The sequence below is a fragment of the Chanodichthys erythropterus genome, chromosome 6 (assembly GCF_024489055.1).
Source record: "Chanodichthys erythropterus isolate Z2021 chromosome 6, ASM2448905v1, whole genome shotgun sequence".
Lineage (NCBI taxonomy): Eukaryota > Metazoa > Chordata > Actinopteri > Cypriniformes > Xenocyprididae > Chanodichthys > Chanodichthys erythropterus.
In genome coordinates this window covers 14,719,052-14,741,118 of record NC_090226.1, presented here as the reverse complement: position 1 = coordinate 14,741,118, position 22,067 = coordinate 14,719,052, and the positions used below count along the sequence as shown (strand labels likewise).

Genomic DNA, 22,067 nt, shown 5'->3' with positions numbered 1-22,067 from the left:
ATAAGGTGTAACATAAGACATGAAATTGGATGATAATGCACTATTTACATACAAGTGTAACTTTAAATATGAATAAATGGGTAGTCGACGTTAAATATTTTGTAAGGTATCACTTTGTTTAAAGGATGTAGTTACACGTTACAAGTGCTTACTTAAGTAATAATAGTCAATTATTATTTATAATTACAACTAACCCTAAACCAAACTCTAACTCTAACCTTAACCCTATAGTAAGTAAATGTTATTAATTAATATCACACAGTACTTATTTGTGTAATTACACTGTAACAATGTCACCCTAAAATAAAGTGTAACCTATTGTATTTTTCTACAACTATTACAAATAATTTTGGTTTTGTTTTATAATTATTATGCTAAATTAAATATTATTTTTTAATAATAATATTTCTTATTTAATCATTTTTAAAATTAACTAATAAAGGCAACAACATAAAAGAAGAATGGTAACCTAAAACACTTTACGCTTTTCTCATATAAATATAAATATTGTGTAATATTTCAATCAACATTTTTTATGAGAAAAATTTTACTTTTTAAAATATTAAATAAATAGAAGTGTCAAAATTATTTTTGCAATTCCACTTGGTAATGTTTTCCCTGAGAGTGCTTTTGGTAAAACAAAAAATTATATAGAAAAAGAACACATATAAATGAATTATATATAATATATATATATATATATATATATATATATATATATATATATATATATATATATATATATATATATATATATATATATATATATATATATATATATATATATATATATATATATATATAATATAGCTTTTTTAAATAATATAGTCTAAATCATTTTTAAAAATAGCCAACAAAAGCTTTAAAAAGGATGGCAGATGTGCTTACTGCTCTTCAGACACAGTTTGGCTTTGATTTGAAGAGTATTCTGCAGAGAATATGTTCTGTCTAGGGATGTGTGTTTTATGTAGGAATTTTGAATTTTTGCTGTCCATGTGCTAAGTGCTCTCTCTATCTCTCTCTCCTTCTGTTCCAGAATGATCCAGGTGGAGAGGGAATCAGCGGAGCTCCGGGCAGATGAGATCGAGAGTCGAGTGAACAGCGGCAGTATGGACGGCCTCAATGTGACCCTGCGGCCGCGCTCCTCCATCCCCACCTCTGTCACCGCCCTCTCCCTGGCCAGCTCATCACCTCCCGTCAGCGGCCGATCCACGCCAAAACTGACATCCGGTTCAGCGGCCCACGAGTTGGGCATCATGACCCTGGTGATCCTTGCTTCACATTGCAATGCTTTTATTTATGCTAACCCTGTTAAATCTCCTTTTTCTAACACTGATAACACTTAAACTTCTGTCACCCTGTATTTTTTCCTCTGTCTCTTTCTTCCTGCTAACACTTTCAGCCTAGTGATTTAAGGAAACATCGCAGGAGAGTGGCTGTAAGTGTGTCTTCATCTCTAAATGACTGAACTCCAGTTTGCTTGTGCTAATTCTGTGCATGTTTATTAACTTCTGTGGATGAAGAATGTGAAAGAAATGAGTATGATTAGTATAAGACTAAGTATAAGTGAATTTCTGTTTAGAGGTGTGTGGGAAAGATTTGGTGTCATTTTTGCTAATATTAAGGAATATTGTGATGATTTTGTGTGTGTGTGTGTGTGTGTGTGTGTGTGTGTGTGTGTGTGTGTGTGTGTGTGTGTGTGTGTGTGTGTGTGTGTGTGTGTGTGTGTGTGTGTGTGTGTGTGTGTGTGTGTGTGTGTGTGTGTGTGTTTTTTTGCTTGTCTCAGTCCCCTGTGGAGGCCAGAGAAGACAAAGCCACCATCAAGTGTGAGACGTCGCCCCCTTCCTCCCCCCGAAGTCTCAGACTTGACCAAATGAACTTCGCTCAGCTAACAGGAAGCCTTGAGGATGGCCGAGGGTAAACGCACACACAAATCCATACACAAACATGACTCAGGTGCTAATACAGATCCCTCTCTGATTGAACTAGATGAGACATAATTTTCCCAGCAGGCACACTTGAGGACAGATGAGAGTTTGTTATAGGCACAGACTCTCCCACACACTATGGGTCTATGGGTCTATAAAGTAGTTAATTACTGTCAGCTTGCCTTTGTTCAAGACACATGCAACCCACATTTGTCCTATAATATACCTCCAGGTGTGCCATACACAGACATATAAAGACCTTACATATCTTACATACCTTACATTGGGCCATTTCTATCTCATACACCACGGGTCCCCCTCCATGTCAAGTCGCCATTATGTGCCAGCCCTAAATGGAAATACACTCTACAGAGCGTGTTTTGTCACTGTGTTGTTGTTCTTCTAAATCATTTGTGTTTTTAAAGGCAGCTTGCATCATCACTACGTTGAATATGCACAAAGTAGTAGTAGTAGTAATCGTCTGGTTTATTAGAAGCAGAGACCGTTCTTTGTTAGAAGTAAGAAGAAACCTCATTGCATTATCACACAGGCTACTCTCTGCTGCCGCTAAAATTTACACATTACACCTTTAAAGGGTTAGTTCACACAAAAATAAAAATTCTGTCATTAATTACTCACCCTCATGTCGTTTCACACCCATAAGACCTTCGTTCATCTTCAGAACACAAATAGGATATTTCTGATAAAATCCGATGACTCATTGAGGCCTCCATTGACCGCAAGATAATTACCACTTTCAAATGCCCAGAAAGGTATCAAACTGCCAAAGTCATGTGATTTCAGTAAACAAGGCTTCATTACATAATAAGTGTTTCAAAACGTTTCAAAATTTCAATGGTTTACGTGACTTTGGCAGTTTGATACATGCTCCGAACCACTGATTCGAAGCTTCATGAAACAGTGTTTTGAAATCGCCCATCACTAGATATTGAGTAAAGTCATTGTTTTGTTTTTTTGGTGCACAAAAAAGTATTCTCGTCGCTTCATAACATTAAGGTTGAACCACTGTAGTCACATGAACTGTTTTAAATACGTCTTTAGTAGCTTTCTGGGCATTTGAAAGTGTAAGTTAACTTGCTGTCAATGGAGGGCTCACTGAGCCATCGGATTTTATCAAAAATATCCTAATTTGTGTTCCAAAGATGAACGAAGGTCTTATGGGTGTGGAAAGACATGATGGTGAGTAATTAATAACATCATTTTTATATATCAAATTATTATTTAATATGCACAATTTAGTTAAATGAGGGAACATTTGTTAATTTATGGCCATGATATACATATTTTTCACGCATTTCATGTCCAGGGATTCATAGAAATTAATACCTTTAATCAGAAAGTATGCATTAAATTGATCAAAAGTGATGTTGAAAACATTAATAATGTTACAGAAGTTTTTTTTATTATTATTATTATTTCAAATAAATGCTGTTCGTTTGAAAGAATCCTGAAAAAAAAAAAAACATGGTTTCCCCCCAAAAAATTATTAAGCAGCATAACTGTTTTCACCATTGATAAGAATAAATGTTTTTGAGCACCAAATCAGCTTATTAAGAATGATTTTGATGATGATGAAATTACATTTTATGTATTTAAAAGATCACAGTTATTTTAAATTGCTGCAATATTTCATAATATTACTGTTGTCATTGTATTTTTGATCAGTGCATGCAGTCAACATAAGAAACATTACTAAGCCCATACTTTGGAATTCAATGTCTCTACATACTTCCCAATCTTACACTTATACAAAGAACAAAAAGAATTCCTTGTGGGCAGCATCATATTTAGCCATCAGTGATCCTGTGTTTTTAATGATGTTCCTCCAGATGTTCTCTCTAGAGAATCTTCTACTATTTGAGCTCTGTGAGGTTTTAGCTGTGTGTGATGTTTTTAATGATGAACTACCATGGGCATTGTCAAATACAAATCACACTGTTGTAGCCTGGCTAATTTAATTTAAATAAGACTTTTAGAAGGTGTCCTGTACTCTCTGACTAATACACATTGATTTGAATCAAAGCAAGAAATCACACCTGATGTGCTCTTTTTCATTCTCTCTCTGTCCTTTCTACTCCCATATCACTGTTGGGGAGTTAAACTGCATCTCAGAACTGCCAGACTCTATCAGGATTTAATGCTTCACACAAATTTATGGTGATGTCAGGGGAGGAGTGATTTCCATATGATGGAATTGGCTTCAGTAGATCCAAATGAGATTGCAGGAATAACAAAGCATTTCTCAGCAGGGCAGGCAGATAAAAACATTACAAAACCATAATGATCATGCATATTATACAATATAAGGTGATGTTCACACATGATAGATTTTTTTGCATTTCTTCTGTACTTTTTTTATTTTATTTATTTTTTTATTTGTTCATACACATGCCTCAGATGAACTTTTTTAACCACTGCATCCAGTCTTGCAGTTTTGTTTTTTACATTTTGTAACATACTTGTAAATTAGGGCTGTCAAACGATTAATCACGATTAATCATGATTAATCGCATACAAACTAAAAGTTTAAGTTTGCCTAATATATGTGGGTGTACTGTGTGTAATTATTATGTACATATAAATACAAACACATTCATGTATATATTTGAGAAATATTTACAAGTATATGTATTTATTTATATTTTTATATAATTTATATTATATATATAAATACAAATATTTTGTACATAAATAACATATTTCTCTTAAATATATACATTAACTTGTGTGTATTTATATATGCATATTAATTACACACAGTACTCACACATATATTATGCAAACTCAAACTTTTTATTTTGTATGCGATTAATCATGATTAATCGTTTGACAGCCCTACTGTAAGTGATGCATTCACAATAGTCTCCATCCAAAGTTGTGAATTTAACTTGTGCGCAAAATTGGAAAATCGCATAAAACATTTGTGAATTAAGCACTGTTTCCATCCAATGTGTTCAAGAGAACAAAATAGTTCCTTAGAAATTGGTGCAAAATATCTGTAATAAAAATGGAAGTTGCTGCAATCAGGGAAGCCACTGTAGCTCTGTTTTCCTACATAATATACTACTTGCGTAAACGGCGTAATCTTATCTTTCATTTAAAGGCTGAAGCCAGTTCTGGAAGGTAATACTAAATAATTTTGATGACAAACTTTGGCTCAGGCATTTCAGTATGGCCAAACCAACATGCGAGATTGAGATTCTACGCAAAGAAATTGGTCTGCTTGTTAGTCCAGTTATGCCATCTCCCATGATCATGTAAAGTCACGTGAGTTTTTTTTTTTTATTGTGTATCGAGAGATTTATTCAGTAAATGTGTTTCCCTCATAGTTTATGTGCATATATTCTTATTGGATAAAAAATGATCCGCCACAATTGAGCGCATACATTTTGTATGCAAATTTTTGCAATTTATGTGCATCTTGGCATTTCTATCCAACGTTTGTTTTTGTTTTGTTTTTTAAATGCAATATCCCAAATATTCCATAAAAACAGATGGTTGGAAACATACTGACAGTGATTAAGGTCTCCATGCCTCGTCATTGTTTCTGTTCCTATTCAACTGTATTAGCTGACAGATCACTGTCTGCAAACCCATTTTCAGTTTCCACATTGCTTTACTTCTCATTTGCATAAAGTCAAGTTCATTACTTATGGGTGATTGTATAATTGCAGGTACATTTGGTGTTCAAAGTCATTTATTTTTTATTATTTTAATAATTTGGTACTCATTGTTATCGATCAAAAGATGTTACAGGCCATAACAATATACTGTTTTCCGTTAAATGTCTTATATAGCTGAAAATCATGATTTCCTGTTGTCCGAATTAGTCATTATCAATTCTGTTACTGTTAAACTCTGTTACCAAGGTAGAGTAACAGTCATGTATGTGTATGTGTGTGTGTGTGTGTGTGTGTGTGTGTGTGTGTGTGTGTGTGTGTGTGTGTGTTTCTGTGTCAATTCTGTTACATACTGTCAACACTGTTACTCTACCTTATCAACAGATCAACAGGAAATCATTTTTCATCAATATGAGACACTTTTTACAAAAAATATATATTATATTGTTATGGCCTGTGACATCTTATGATCCATGACAATGAGCTCCAAATTATTAAAATAATTAAAAATAAAACCATTTGAAAAAAGAAAAAAAAAGTAAGTGCAATTATATAATCATCCTTATGCTTATTATGACTTCCGGTTGCTTTGTCACCGCAAATCTCAGTAAGTGTGAACACCCGTTGTGATGCTAAAAGTCACACAATGTCTCTCTTTTTCTCACTTTCTCCTTCTCTCTCTGCTTAGGGGCAACAAAAAGAAGGGCATAAAGTCCTCCATTGGCCGTCTCTTTGGCAAGAAAGAGAAAGCTCGTTTAGATCAGCCTCTGAGCAGGGACGGCCAGATGACACCACCTGTCATTCCAGGTACCATAAAACCGACACATTACATGCAGGAAATGTCTTTTTTTTTATTATATTTCAGAGAAATGAAGATCATATACTCCTTAACCTGCTGTATTTGAATATGTTGTGACACAGATTTCGAGATGAGTATTGGAGATACCATGACCTTGAGCAAACTGGGCACACAGGCAGAGCGAGACCGCAGGATGAAGAAAAAGTAGGTCTCCCCTGCTCTATGATTCTCACTCATACAGCTCCTTCAAACTGACGCACACCAAATCACCCTGAGACATTCACTAATCTGACCTAATCCTTATTACCTAATTACACGGCTCAATTAAAGCAAATGACCAATCAATTCGCTGGCAAAGTGCCATTTCCTCCAGATAAACAAGTTACAAATAACGCTTAATAGTAGGCTAATAACAGGGCCTTATTTAAGTGTACTTTACCATTCTGTCGAGTCTGTCCTCATCTCCACATCTTATCTCTGTCCCCTGACCATTAGTGTGACAGAAAAAAATAGGTTTCCTAATTAGCACCTGCCATGTGGATGAGTTTGTGTGTGTGTGTGTGTGTGTGTGTGTGTGTGTGTGTGTCCATTCTTTTTATCACTGTGCTTAGAACAAAATGTTCTTCTTGTTTGGGTGCAAGATGAAGAAAAGAAATTGGATAGCCTTTGCAGTCTAATAAAAAACAAATGATGCCAAGAGAATAGTCTGTAAGAGATACGTGTCTTGTGTAGTCGCTGAAATTGAACTTAAACACAAAATTTACTCAAAATTTCACAAAAACAGAAGATGTGCTTCTCGTATGCTATCATTTAACCTTAAAACATTTATTCATGATTTGTTTAATATTGTATGTATATTGTAAATGTAAAATTTGTATTACTTTCTACTTAAAATGCTGATTGACTTCCATAGTATTATATTATTTTTTTCCATACTATGGAAGTCAGTGGGGCCCATCAACTGTTTGGTTACCCATATTCTTCAAAATATATTCTTTTGTGTTCAGCAGCAGAAAGAAATTCATACAGATTTGGAACAATTTGGGGGTGAATAATTGATGACAGAGTTTTCATTTTTTGGTGAACAAATATGCCCCTAAATTCAAGATACGGGGGACAAAAAACACAATTAAACTAAATCAAATATGACTATGGCATTTAAAATGAAAATGAATGAAAAGTGTTGATCCGGTAGTGCATTTAGATCTACTCGCATTGCATCTATTATTACTGTTTTTTTTAAATACAAATAAATGTAGCCTTGGTGACTTTTGAATGATTGTGTACATATATTGATCTACTGTACATCAGCCACTCTCCTCTCTAGAGATTGTACAAAACATTGGACGTTGAAAACCCCATATGGTTTAACCGATATACTGTATGCTTCATATGTTCAGACTGATGTGAGTTTGATGTCTTTGGGGTGTATTTCCCCTTAGCTCTGACCTTTCTTTGTCTTCTATCAGGCATGAGCTGTTGGAGGACGCCAGGAGGAAAGGGCTTCCTTTTGCTCAGTGGGACGGCCCTACTGTGGTCTCCTGGCTCGAGGTACAAAGACATCAGCCACCATCCCTCCTACCGTGCAGTAATGAGCACAGCACTCATGATCTTCATGATTATAATCACACAAATCACGGGGGATTCGGATGACAATAATTACGATAATTACTTACTCGCTCTGATGATGATGGAGATAACGAAGATGCATCTTGACGGTCTTCTCTTTGACATCCTCCAGCTGTGGGTGGGCATGCCAGCTTGGTACGTGGCAGCGTGTCGTGCCAATGTGAAGAGCGGCGCCATCATGTCGGCACTGTCGGACACGGAGATTCAGCGAGAGATTGGCATCAGTAACCCGCTGCATCGGTTGAAACTGAGACTGGCCATCCAAGAAATGGTGTCACTGACGAGTCCTTCAGCTCCTCTCACCTCACGCACAGTAAGAGGCCTTCTCTTAATCTGCTCATTTTAACATACAGTCTTAAACAGGAAACAAATATGAATAAAAAATTAGTTACCGTAGATCCTTTTGTTTTGTCATTGTAACAATATTACATATCAGACTTATTACATTATTGGCTTGGTAATATGTGTACTCTACACAGATGCTGTTCTCATGTGGGAGTTGCTGGTTTGAATTTAGCCATAATCATGTCCCAATCCCGTTCACAAATCATTTCCTGTCAAATCTTGACTGTCTCTTTGCTTAAGATTTGCCTCCATAGTTTTCAATTAGAGATAAATTCTTTATTTTATTTATTTTTTATTTTATTTTAATGTAATTTTTGCATAATTTTATTTTTTTAATTTGCTTATTGTTCATCATTTATGTAAAATAATTATATAAAAAACTGTAACTTTAAAACTACATAAAAATTATTGTATAAAAAATAATTTAACATATTTTGTGTAAAAAATTTAAATATATTTTTATCAAATTATTTTTTTATAAAATATTTAATTTTGTATATTTTATTTTGATTTAATGTAATTTTATCATTATTTTATCATTTAAAATGTATTTGTTTGTTTATATAAAACTAATATTTGTATAAAATAATTATATTAAAAAAAATGTAACATTAAAACTACATAAATAATTATATAAAATAATTTAACAACATTTTTGTGTACAAATAATATATTCAATATATTTTATACAAATATTTTATTTATTTTTATTTTAACAAAAACTTTTGAAGATTTTGGTCTTTTCCCATTCAAACAGGCAGATTTACGCAGATGTACGCCTATTACATGCATAGAAAATAGCTGCCTGGGGTGCAGCAGTAAGATGGCTGCCAACTAGACAGACTTGCCTTAAAGAAACTTTGCTGTAAATACTCACTCATAAAGGTGTTTATGACGACTATGCAATGTGTGATCATTTATCTGTGTGTTTGTGCCTATTTTTCTCCGTGCAGTCTTCCGGAAATGTGTGGGTGACACACGAGGAGATGGAAAACATGGCAACCTCCACCAAAATGGTTAGTCCATCTGGGTGACTCCCTTGTGCCCGCGGTGCCATGCATATGCCACGCTTCCGCAGCCCTCACAACCCCCAGCCTGCTGCCCCTGAATACACCCCCATCCCCCTCCGCCCTGCAATCTACCCGAAGAGTGCGCTTATTAAACCTTTTTGCATGTTTCTGTGTGATTTATGTCCTGTTGCTTTGCAAATTTGTTCCATATTTAACTGCATTTGCGATAATTGTTACCTAGTAACAACCACTGATGCTGCCGCTTGGTGTGCACTTCGTTTACTCTGACTGAACTGAGATCAGTGAGTTATTTAGCTAGAAGAAGGCATTGCTAACACTGTCTCCTCTGTGCTCTAACACGCTGTCACTCTGACCTTTGACTGACAGGAGAATGAGGAAGGAAGCTGGGCTCAGGTGAGAGAGCTAGCTGTCTGCCTTCCACTGACTTTCACTTTCACTTGCCTTTTTATTAACCATTCATTTTAAAAGTTTGTTATTGACTTGGTTTATGGCTTAAAGAATGCATGATCTTGTTATGGAATATGATTTTCAAATGGAATTGATAAAAAATTTGTCACACTTTGTCACATTGAAATTTAGGCAGTTATACTGTATGTGGAAGGTAAAATTGATCAAATTTGGTAGTTATGATGATAGCGCCCAAAAATGCATATTTTTATTTGTATTATTATGTTATTATAGTATATATTATTAAATAAATAATGTATATCATAAACTATTAGTATTATTAAAATTACTTTCAAATATAATATTTTTTAAATTATTGAATATATAATATATATATATATATATATATATATATATATATATATATATATATATATATATATATATATATATATATAAATAGAGATATATGAACATTTAAATGATATATTAATTTAAATAACTTAAGTTTATATAATATAACTATAAATATTTTTATATTTATAGAATAAAAATAAAATATCAATTAAAATATGTAAATAAAATATAAATAATGCTTATAAATACTGTACTATATATTATAAATACACATTTTATATATAATATATTTTGTTATATATATATATAATATTATATTTATATTTTATTATATATTATTATATGATATTTGTATTATGTTATATTTATTTTTATAAATATATATATATATCTATATATATATATATATATATATATATATATATATATATATATATATATATATGTTTATTTTTTGTGTGTCTCTATGTAAAATGAAATTAAAATGACGCTTTAAACTAACAACATGTAAGATCCAATTGACAGAGGCACAGCAGAATAATGTCTCTTTTCTTTCCCAGACGTTAGCATATGGTGACATGAACCATGAGTGGATTGGGAACGAGTGGCTGCCCAGTCTTGGCCTGCCTCAGTACCGAAGCTACTTCATGGAGTGCTTGGTGGACGCTCGTATGCTGGACCACCTTACTAAGAAAGACCTGCGGACACATCTCAAGATGGTGGACAGCTTCCACCGGTAAACTATAGCAGTGATTGCTCAGTTTTAACAACCGCAGTGTGAACTAGACTTTACATGCAATGGTGCATTCATTATATCCTTACAGGGCTAGTTTGCACTATGGCATCATGTGCTTAAAAAGGCTGAACTATGACAGGAAGGAGTTGGAGCGAAGAAGAGAGGATTTCCAACATGATATCAAAGGTATGAGTAAATTATCATGCCACTCTCTGGATTTATTACTTCTAAGTTATGAAGGGAAGAGCACTATCTAGTGGCCATACCTGTTGTTTGCATTTTTGTGGCAGGAATGTAAGAGGTCAACAGCTGAGCTTTTTAGTGTCAAATCCATTTAAAGGGACGGCGCCCGGCTGAACTTCAGCATAACATATGAACTTGACACAGCTGTCACAGCTTTTTAAAATCTTTCATCTTCATAGCTAAAGACACACGCACCAACTGCTTAAGACACACACACACTTATGCATATTACGCACAGGATTGAACAAACAGAAAGCAGGCTAGCCAGCTGTGCAAAATGATCACACTCCACGTATACTGTTACCTAAACACAGATATTTGCAGTATAGTTGTAAACACAGCCCTCTTCGAAGATTTGCTTCATTAATGTTTACTGCATGGGTTAGAGGTGGTCTGACCAAATTTGTTTTATATGAGTTGTTGTTGTAAATTCAAAATTTTTATGTTTTATAATATAGCTCTATAGTGCAAGTAATATGAGTCAGTTTAATTTGAAACCAATGAAGCATTTTAGTCTAGCAGAGGTAATAGCAAATGCACGTACCGTTTGTCGCTCTCAGATACCCTGGTGTGGACCAATGATCATGTGATGCAGTGGGTTCAGAACATTGGTCTGAAGGAATACAGTAATAACCTGCTGGAAAGCGGCGTGCACGGAGCTCTCATTGCCTTAGATGAGACATTTGACTTCAGCAGCTTGGCCCTCATTCTACAGATCCCCATGCAAAACACACAGGTGAGGACCGCACAGGTGTTTAAAAGCAATTTAAAGCCATTAGCTGGTCCTTACTTGCCCACCTTTCTAGGAAAGGTCTTGGTTGATATTCTAACATAGAGTGATGTTCTAACATAGTGATTTTGTGGTGTAGCATACTGAGGGCCTTTCCTAAAGCCTGTAACTTTGATGTGTCTTCCAGGCTAGGCAGATTCTAGACAGGGAGTTCAATAACCTCTTAGCATTGGGAACGGACCGGCGTCTGGAAGAGGTAGGTGGAGATTTGGATTCTGGTTGGATTTCATCTAAAATTCATGGAATTTTCCTGGTCACCTGGCGTAACACTCTGCAGTGGGGCTGGAAATGCATTGCAGTCCATTTGTTTGTTTTCTTTTGAAGCCAAAAGCATGTAACTAAAGATTGTCATGGTAATACATAATGTTTTTTGTTTGTTTGTCTGTTTGTTTGTTTTAACTGTAGTCTTTTGAATGGAGAAATAATGATTCAGGTGCAAAATGTTGACCAGAGCTGCTAATGCACTAAGAACTGTCACGATTAACCTGTTACTTTGTCAGTGCTGGTCAGGATGGACCAATCACTATCATTTATGATTTCAGAATAAGGCATCTTATTTAGTCATTTTATAAAAATGATGGGGTGGATTTTTATTTATATGTCAGGTACCAACCATTTTATTTAACTTATTTAAACAATTGTATTTTCTAGTGTACAGATGTCTACAGTGAGGCAAAAAACCCATCAATCTTGAGATTTGAATACAGCTCACCAAAAGATTGTTTTGTCAAAATAAAACAGAAATATAAAATAATTATTAATTATTTTAATCATTTTATTTTATTCATTTTATTTGTGTAATAGATTTTTCAAAGTGAAACAGACACATATAATATATTCATTCATTTATTTTGTTTATTTAATTTGTGTAACATCTTTTTCCAAGTAAAACATAAATTATAAATATGTATTCATTTATTTTGTTTATTTTATGTGTAACATCTTTTTCAAAGTGAAACAAACATAAAATATAAATATTTATTCATTTATTTTGTTTATTTTATCAGTGTTACAGCTTTTTAAAAGTGAAACAGAAACATAAAATAAAAATATGTATTCATTTATTTTGTTTATTTTATCAGTGTTACAGCTTTTTAAAAGTAAAATATTTATTCATTTTTTATATCTGTGTAACAGATTTGTCTAAATGAAACTAGAATTTTTAGTCTATTGTATATGTATAACAGCTTTTTCTATAAACCTTATAAATGCATATTTCATAATAAAAAATGTGAAATAGTTTGAAACGTGATTATAAAATGGCAGATAGTTGCTTTTACATTTGTGAGCTGGGAGTGCTTGTCTGCAGCCAGACCCTTCTGCAGAAATAGCCAGGAATGTGCTGCTCATCATTAACATTGACATTTGTTGCCCGTAGAATGAGGAAATTAGCTAATGCTTTTATACCATTGTGCTGTCATATTCATTCTCTGTTTCCAGAATTTGAAATAATACGGATGTTGGTGCAGTCTTTTGAACAACATCTGAACCCAGTTGTTATGATGTCATCCTTTTCAACAGTGTGATGACAAGTCATTCCGAAGGTCTCCATCGTGGCGTAAGCGCTTCAGGCCGAGGGACGGCCAGGGTCTGGGTATGATGCCAGGGTCCATAGAGACTCTTCCCGCTGGCTTCCGCCTCAACACCATGTCCATTCCTCACTCCATGGCTGCTGTGCCCAAGAAACAGCTGCAACCAGAAGGTAGAAAGGGGGGCAGGGTGTTATACAAGGGTGAAATGAGTTCAGCATGTTGCTTTTTAATGATTGCAGTACAGTACTAACAAGTAATGCCTTCTCTAACTCTTTTACAGTATATCATATGACACTAATTGCAAAACATGTATGCATATTGACTGTGAAAGCATGTGTTAAAAGTAACTAATATCAATGGCACAGGTCGGGGTTCTTCAGTTTGTGTCATTGCATGTTTTCTCCCCTCTGTGTCTCTGTGGTTCAGCAGCCGGTCCCCCGGCCCCGCAGAGACTAGACCCCTCAGCTGTCAGGACTTACTCCTGCTAACTTGCTTTTACTAATCACTGCACTCACACTAACAGGTAAGCTGTTCACTTCAGCCTCTCATCTATAAACTCTGGTGGCTCAGTAAGAGATGTTTAACACCATCTCCTAACCAGATGCGATGCGATAAGATTCCAGCGTCAAGCAATTTGTCTGTCCCTCCTAGACATGACATGACTACAAGAAATCAATAAAAAATTGCACTGTACTCGCAGCAAAATGAACAAGTACATAATCAGATTCATAAATATTACACCATTTTATCATTGTTAAAAATACATACTGAGTTGAAAATACATACTGAGTTTTAACATTCTTGTTTCCTTTCATTTTTCCTTTCAGTGGAATTATCCATTGTCACTTAGAGAGTGACTACAAAGGTCCCACAAAATTATATTCAAACTCACCATTAATAAAGCACAAAATCAGTACCTGAGATTATCATTGTCATACTTTTTATGTTCTAGTAGCGACGTCTCAGAAAAATAGAACTGTTGAGTATTACCGTTGCAGCTGGTTAGGTAAAAACTCTGATTAACATGGAAAAGATAACTTTTACCACACGTTGCAGTGTCACATCGCATCTAGTTAGGTAATGATGCTCAGATTTGTTGCTTGGCTTGTGCTTGAATTCAAATCATAAACTAGCAAAGTAGTATAAACTCCTATACAACAGCATTGAATGAAAGTTTAAAATGAAAGTTCATATAATCCTGTCAACATCCTAGGAACTGACATCCATATATGAAGTACTGATTTCAGTGAATTATTGCACTCTATTATTTTTTTCAATTTTCTTTAATTATAGTATTCAGTGTCATGGATTATATGAACATGTGAACTAATGACCTTTTCCGTCTTTACATGATTTAATAAAATTATAATTATAAAATGTGATTATAATTTTATAAATATGGCTCTTAAATTGTTAAAGTGTTGTTCTGGGTTTGATACAAGTTATGCTCAATTGTCAGAATTTGTAGTATAATGTTGGAAAACTATTTCAAAGCAGAGGTTGCAGTTAGAGTAGGGGGCTGTTCACACAGAACACTTTTGCATTCCACTGTGCTGCATTTCCATTGTTTTTCCAACTAAACATGCTCTAGGCCCTGTTTACACCTGGTATTAACATGCTTTTGGGTGATCGGATCACAAGTGGACGACGCTAAATACAGGTGTAAATGGGGTGTAAGTTTTGAGCTTGACCACTTTCAACCACTTCCAGAGGTAGTCGAAAGCGCATTCGACTTTCGTAGTGTAGTGCGTCTATGGTCGCGTCATGTGGTCGAATGCTTTCGAACAGCCACAAAAGACTGCCCTACTGTCTGCCTACTTTGTACTTTGTAGGATTTAAACTTTGTAGGCTGAAGACCCAAGTTTGGTTTGAAGATGAAAAAACATACCAAGCACAATGTTCTCTTACCATTCCTGATTTAATATGTAAATTGCGCAAGCTTATTTTCTCCATTAGATCTGGAAAAAAAAAAAAACATTTACCTGCCCATAGACCCTTCCCTTGAAGAAATCAGGACAGAAGTGGTTGAAAGTGGACAAAAGAGACATATTAAAACACCAGGTGTAAATGGGCATGTGTCTCCATCGTCTACTTGTGATCCAAAATGCATCTTAATTCCAGGTGTAAACAGGACCATAGATGGATATGTTTGACTGTTGTGCTCGTGTCTCACATCTTTTGCACCGTCTCGTGGATAGCAAGCTGTTCTAAAATGCAGCACTCAAGTTAAAAGACTTTCAACCTTAAAAAGCAGACCTTGCTTTTTTTTCCATTCTACTGCCTGCCATCTCACATTTTTGAAACGCAAAAACTAGTTTTGTGTGAAAGGGCCCAAATACACTAATTGGTTATTCACACAGAATGCATTTTTGCACTCCACTGAACTGCTTTACCATTGTGTTTCTATGTAAACACACAACATTGACTACGCATATTGACAGTTTGACTGTTACCCTTGTGTCTTTTGTAGCATCTGCCGCATCGCACATAAAAAGAAAATGTTTAAGAGCATAAACATGTTGTTTAACTTTTTACATTTACATTAAAAAATGCATCTCTAGATCTTGCGTCATTCCATTACCCTGCAAATGCAAAAACATGCTTTGTCTTATCTTTTGTTTCATCTTTTGTTGCATCTTGCATATGACACAGCATTCTGAAAATGTGGTGTCCAACATTTAAAAAAAAACACTTCTCTAGAACTTGAATTTTTTTCCCACTTCCCTCCATCTTACATTTTGCATGCATTTTGTGTATATAACCCCTTACTTATGACATATTTACATTAATACCAACATGCAGACGGTTTAAAAGATGAATGTTAAAGGATTAGTCCACTTTTAAATAAACTTTTCCTGATAATTTACTCACCCCCATGTCATCCAAGATGTCCATGTCTTTCTTTCTTCAGTCGAAAAGAAATTAAAGTTTTTGATGAAAACGTTCCAGGATTTTTCTCCTTATAGTGGACTTCAATGGGCACCTAACAGTTGAAGGTCAAAATTAGTTTCACTGCAGCTTCAAATTGTTCAACAAGTTGGTCAAAGTTTGAACTAATTGTTATATACTATTGAACTAGCATATTGCATATAAAAATTAGTTCAAAGTTTGACCTGTGGAGGGCAGTAATACGCGTAGCAGCGTCTACACTGCTAGAATTCTAATAGAGGAGAAGAAGAAGAGAGCTAGTTCAAGATGAGCATTTCTGGTTAAAACTTCATTTTCAATTTTTTTCAGAAAATGAGCGATGGATTCACTAGATAAGACCCTTATTTCTCATCTGGGATCGTGTAGAACAATTTGAAGCTGCAGTGAAACTAATTTTGACCTTCAACTGTTTGGTGCCCATTGAAGTCTACAATAAGGAGAATAATCCTGGAATGTTTTCATCAAAAACTTTAATTTCTTTTCAACTGAAGAAAGAAAGACATGGACATCTTGGATGACATGGGGGTGAGTAAATTACCAGGAAAAGTTTATTTAAAAGTGGACTAATCCTTTAAGTTGATAATTTTTTTTAAAGCATGAAAAAATTCTTCGGTAAAATGACTTCTATTTACTCGTCGGTGACATGATAATTTGTAGGTGTTGCCAGTACACCAACAGAGGCATGACATCAGGTCAAGAAGTAGCTGACAGCTTGTGTTTATACTGTCTCTAACTGCTTTTTTTATCACCTGACATGCTCAAACCCGGAACAAACTGTTTTTAAGACCTCAAAAATATAATTTTGATGATTTTTTTTGTGGTTTTTATCTTCTCATTTCCCTGCCAGTGCATTCCCACTACCTGTATGGACACAAGCTTGCGGCCTTTCGAGAATGAAATATGCCAAAATCTGGGGACACCTTGAAAAGATGAGGGAAGGGTTAACCTCCGCCTCTCCCCTGTCCTGAACCACACCAGAGCTTTCTTGGACACCGTGCAATAGAGGGGGACAGAAAGACGAATTTTGAACTCTTGAGCGCGTGAAACGCATTGCAGCTGTAAAGGAGAAATCTCGTCATATCAGTCGTTTCCCAGTAATCCCGGTTATATAGTCTTTGTGGTGGTCGTACTTAACTGGTGTACTTGACCCTGTAGTCTGTCAGTGCTAGTCTGCTCCTTTGGGTGTGCCAATGGCATTTTACTGTATAAGGCTTTCTTCCCTTTGGTTATGCAAACTATTAATCAACGTCTATGTATATATGAAAAACAGAAAATTATGCTATTATGTTTTTTATGGAAATATATATCAGACTTGTATATCGAGATGAATATATCATTATTATATGAATTTTAAAGTCTCAGTTGTGACTGTTTCCTGTCGGTTAGACAGCTTCGTCTGCTAGAAAGGGTGTTACACTTGTAGTCGGTGTCTTACACCAGTGGTGACTGGAGAAACGTGCGTTTGTGTTCACATCAGCAGTGCTTATTCACGTAGAATTTCGGTCCACGCACTTCCGGGACATTGAGATCGTATGAAGCCATGATGCTAAATATTGTCAAGCATCAGAGAAAGCAATAGACTTCAGTTCACTTAGCATCAGGAGAAAAAAAAAAAAAAAAAAATTTCCAGCACGTAGGACCTGCAAACGAACACATGATCTCTTTTGGTGCCGCCACTTGAAATTGAACCACCATGGGAGCAAATGTTTCTTGAGCAACCCTACCAAACCAGTTATGAGCGCGTTGGGCATTTCTTCATTTTTTTAAGACAATATTTTCTGTATAATTCACAGGATGTATCGTGCTATTGTGGCAGCTACTGTACTGTGTGTGAAAACGTGTGTATGTGTATTTTAAGTGTTACACAATGCTGACAAATCATGTTCTTACTTTAAGAAGTGCTCTCTATTAAAAAAAAATATTAATATAAGTGACTGTTTTTTCATTTTATACACAAAAAAAATAATCATTCTTAATATCATTTTAAATGAATGAATGATGATTGTCTTGTTTGTGCTGTGTGGGTCACTGTTGGCATTGGGGCGTCTGGTGGAGCATGCATGCCACTTAACTTGACAATCACTGTAGCATCTATTGCCTCTCTTTTTCGCTCTCAATCGTCATTATCACAGATCTAAAGGAATATATCACCACTCAAACACTTGAACTTGAAATCCTGTGGTGTGCTGCTCTTTTTTTAAGCCTCGGTCTGCCAATTGTGCCTAGCCTCTCACAGCCAATTTAGTTGTTTCTGCTTTATTTTAAATGCCTCTTTAATGTTCAGCACGCTCGCTGAATATCTATTTGATCCTTTAGTGGCTTGCTAAAAAAATGCCTTGACGAGGACCAAGCGTTAGTACAATGCCGAGACGTTTCCCTGATGCGACAGTGGTGGAGTAACTGAAGCCTCTTGCTTTGCAGCGTGTTCTTCTGTGATGGTCGTTTTTACGCTAATTTGTTTCTGTAGCTCTTGACAGTAATGTGAACTGTAAAACAGGTGCAGGTCTCTCTCTCTCTCTCTCTCTCTCTCTCTCTCTCTCTCTCTCAAGCTCTTTCTCTTTTGTGTGCATGTCAGGTTTAATGTGTGTGTAAATAGCTGATTTATGTATATAATTCTGTATAGAGTAGATGCAGATTCCACATAAAGCATGTGGTTGAACAAGTGAGAATTTTTCTTTTAATGTGATATTTGTTTTAGTACTGGTCAAAGTTTGATTTTTGTTTTTTTTTGTTTTTTCACATTAAATGTAAAAAGCTGTCACAAATAAATAATTATATATGAATATATAAAATAAATATTTACCTTATGTATTATAAATCATTTTATGGATTTTTGGGTTGTTGTTTTTTTTTTTTTTTTTTGGTTTGTTTTTTGGGGGGAGGGGTTGTTTTTTTGCACACAAGCCTAAATTAAAGCATATTTTAGCGATGAATGGGAATGCTGCGAAAGTACTTTCCAACAAAAAGATAAATTTGATAATCAAATCAGCCAAAGAAAGAAGGAAAGGGTATTTTTAGAGGACGGAGAATAGGATTAGAAATCAGTATATACAAATACACAACAATCTTTATTATAAAAGTCCAAATAAGTTATTCCAAACACACGGAAAAAATACAAAATAAAATAACAAAACCACTCTGTAGAAAATAGGAACATATTTACATGACTGGCATTCGGAACTAGTTTAAATTAAGCAGAAATTGGTCAAAACCAGAAGTAAAACATTGGACCCACAAATGTTTTTGTTGGTAAGCATAAAGCACACACAAACAGAATGAAAAAAAAATAAAGGAATTGAGAGGAAAAAAAAGGACAAATTATGAAAATATGATTTACCCAGCCTGACTGTCTTAAGTTTCAGCAGGAATTAGGCTGATCTGAAATTCGTTCTTATTCCACAATCTCTTCCACAGAGATAAGAAACATTTGGAAATATAATCATATGGACCTCAAGATTTGTCTGGAAATTAAGCCCCCAAGGCTTTTATGACTTTTTAAAAGGTTCTTCATTCACCTTGGGTGTCATGGATAGTGCTGTTATGGTCGGTGAAAGGTGATCTGAACATAACGGTAGGTTCACCCTCCTCATTTATTTGCTTATGTCCACTGTATAGGGCACCGGAGTCACCTCTGTTCCTGTAATGCTGTCCACAATAGAGGTCAGAGACCTCAGGTTGGTCTGCTCTGAGGAGTCGTCATTCAGGAGATCTGAGGATATTACAGTAGAAAACACTGTCACATGTTTGCCAGGCAAGTCATTCAAACCTCAAAAATAAGAAAATTTGTAGCTTTGACAATACGGTTTGAAATAAGTTTTCTTGACGCATTATTTGTGTTAAATTGATCCTTTATATTTGTCAGGCTAGTTAGTGTAGGTGTGGTTGTCTTACCCTCGTGGGTGGAGCTGTAGATGGGGGCGCAATGCTCTGACGCACTGCTCCACTCTGGACTGCTGGAGCAGGTGCTGCCAGAGCCCTGCTCGCTGGAGGACGACACCTGCTACACACAAACACACACACACACTACTGTCAGTCACATCACCAGCTACCACACCCAACCATGGGACCCCCAACACCCTCACAACCATCATAATCAAGCCACAAGGCAACCTATTATCTGCCTTTACACATTTGATTGAACATTTTGGTCACACTTCTGGCTATTAAACACATCTTTTGCCCCAGTAAACTCCTAATTACTGCTTATTAATAGTTAGTAAGGTAGTTATTAAGTTTAGGTATTGGGTATGATTAAGGGATGTAGGGTATTAATAAAGCATTAATATGTGCTTTATAAGTATTAATAAACAGCCAATATCCTAGTAATATGCATGCTAATAAGAAACTAGTTACTAGGAAGAATTAGACCCTAAACTAAAATGTTACCAACATTTTATATAGGTGTTTTCGTGTTTTTAAAAGTTGAAACATGCAAACTACTGACTTAATTTTTATAATATTTAATGCACAAAAAATTTATTTAAAATGTATTTTTTTTATTCATTTTTCAATTTTAACTTTTATTTTAATTGGTCTTTTTTGCAATGCATGCTGCATTCAAGATTGTATTTTTTTATTGTATATTTTATTGTTTAAGTAAAAAAAATTGCAATTTATTATTTTTTTTATTTTCAATTTTTTTTTTTTTTTTTGCTGTGCATACAGCTTTAAGAGCTCTTTTTTTAGAGAAAGGTCTTTTAATTTTACACGATAGAAAAATCAGTTAATTAAATGCCCCTCTAAACTACAATGTCAAAAGAGTCCCCTCTTAATTAATATGAAGCGTTTTCCAATAACTTTTGCTTTGAGAAAAAATAAATCAGGTTTTGGAAGTACAGTCCTGCTTGACAGCTTAGAAGTCATTGAAAAAGCCCACCGTACACCTGCCCCTGATCCCCCGAGCTTCACTCACCCCTTGAGGAGCTGCAGCTCTGTAATGCAGGTTTCCTTGCTCATGTTCCTGCTGGTTGAGGGAGCTGACCAACGCTTGGAGTCTCTCAATGTACTGGATGGCACTGCGCAGGATTTCCACCTTAGGCAGCCTCTGGTTGGGATTCATGAGCGTGCTCCTCTTAAGAGCCTCAAAGGCCTCGTTGACCTTCTTCAACCTCCTCTTCTCCCTCAAAGTGGCGGCTTTCCGTCGATCCATGGTCACCGACTTACGCTTACACACCTTGCAGGCCCAAGGCAGACACTGACCCGGACAGTGCTGCTGCTCCTGGTGAGGAGACATGGACAGACCGAGGCTAGATGATGGAGACGGTTTGTCCTCCAACCCCACTCCGTTGGACAGCAGCCGTCCATCTCCACACAAGCCCATCATGGAACTTCTGTCTTGATATCCTGCTTGGTCAAAGCCTCCTGTCAGCCTTGTTTGAAAGAAGTTATCGCCGCCTTCATAAAAACGCTGGTCTGCGAAGAAGTAGGGGTTGGTCTCAAAAAGCTCCATGTCTTGCTGGAATTAGAGTCCACCGGCTCTGCTGTGTCTTCTCTGAAAGTGTTATAGGTCCTTTACGGTCCTTGCGAGCGTGTGTGGGTGTTTCCCCCGGAGCTGAGCTCGTGCTGAAGAAGATCTGTGGACGACAACTGCTCCACACCAACTGCAGTGGTGGCATTTAAACTCTCTGCCTGGTGTTAGATCAGTAGGTTAAATATAGCCTGGGCTCTGAGAAACCTGACCCTGCGTTTAGCTGTTGCCACACATCTAAACTTTACATCTCT

At 35.6% G+C, this 22,067-nt stretch overlaps 2 protein-coding genes across 8 annotated transcripts in view; one reads left to right on the top strand and one right to left on the bottom strand.

Moving 5' to 3' along the window:
- ppfia4 (PTPRF interacting protein alpha 4) overlaps positions 1-19,097 on the top strand; it is a 132,821-nt gene extending 113,724 nt beyond the window's left edge. For 2 of the 6 annotated variants that reach the window (XM_067388212.1, XM_067388208.1), the window contains exons 15-30: positions 1,037-1,265; positions 1,403-1,438; positions 1,787-1,917; positions 6,258-6,376; positions 6,491-6,572; positions 7,838-7,919; positions 8,110-8,310; positions 9,296-9,358; positions 9,740-9,766; positions 10,678-10,853; positions 10,942-11,039; positions 11,657-11,832; positions 12,014-12,082; positions 13,408-13,588; positions 13,848-13,941; positions 17,194-19,097. In XM_067388212.1, the coding sequence (XP_067244313.1) occupies positions 1,037-1,265; positions 1,403-1,438; positions 1,787-1,917; positions 6,258-6,376; positions 6,491-6,572; positions 7,838-7,919; positions 8,110-8,310; positions 9,296-9,358; positions 9,740-9,766; positions 10,678-10,853; positions 10,942-11,039; positions 11,657-11,832; positions 12,014-12,082; positions 13,408-13,588; positions 13,848-13,906 (1,729 nt within the window). In that variant the 3' untranslated portion in view covers positions 13,907-13,941; positions 17,194-19,097. Of the gene's footprint in view, positions 1-1,036; positions 1,266-1,402; positions 1,439-1,786; positions 1,918-6,257; positions 6,377-6,490; positions 6,573-7,837; positions 7,920-8,109; positions 8,311-9,295; positions 9,359-9,739; positions 9,767-10,677; positions 10,854-10,941; positions 11,040-11,656; positions 11,833-12,013; positions 12,083-13,407; positions 13,589-13,844; positions 13,942-17,193 lie in introns of all 6 variants that reach the window. The other 4 variants (XM_067388206.1, XM_067388209.1, XM_067388211.1 and 1 more) reach the window with 4 other exon arrangements.
- Positions 19,098-19,803: 706 nt separating this feature from the next.
- Positions 19,804-21,801, bottom strand: myog (myogenin). 2 transcript variants are annotated; one of them, XM_067388215.1, is made up of 3 exons: positions 21,259-21,801; positions 20,238-20,346; positions 19,804-20,055 (listed from the first exon to the last, which is right to left on the bottom strand). In XM_067388215.1, exons 1-3 carry the CDS (start codon positions 21,793-21,795, stop codon positions 19,937-19,939), a joined length of 765 nt encoding a protein of 254 aa, XP_067244316.1. In that variant the 5' UTR covers positions 21,796-21,801; the 3' UTR covers positions 19,804-19,936. The 2 variants fall into 2 exon arrangements, with proteins under 2 accessions (XP_067244316.1, XP_067244315.1); XM_067388214.1 differs by having other exon boundaries at positions 20,238-20,343; positions 21,259-21,795.
- Between the last annotated feature and the right edge of the window lie 266 nt (positions 21,802-22,067).

Bases quoted from the DNA above. Each gene is read 5' to 3' on its own strand.
- myog (XM_067388215.1), bottom strand. From the start codon at position 21,795: ATGGAGCTTTTTGAGACCAACCCCTACTTCTTCGCAGACCAGCGTTTT. The intron at 20,347-21,258 runs GTGAGTGAAGCT...GTTTGTGTGTAG, and splicing joins GAGCTGCAGCTCCTCAAGGG to CAGGTGTCGTCCTCCAGCGA. The intron at 20,056-20,237 runs GTAAGACAACCA...TAATATCCTCAG, and splicing joins CTACAGCTCCACCCACGAGG to ATCTCCTGAATGACGACTCC.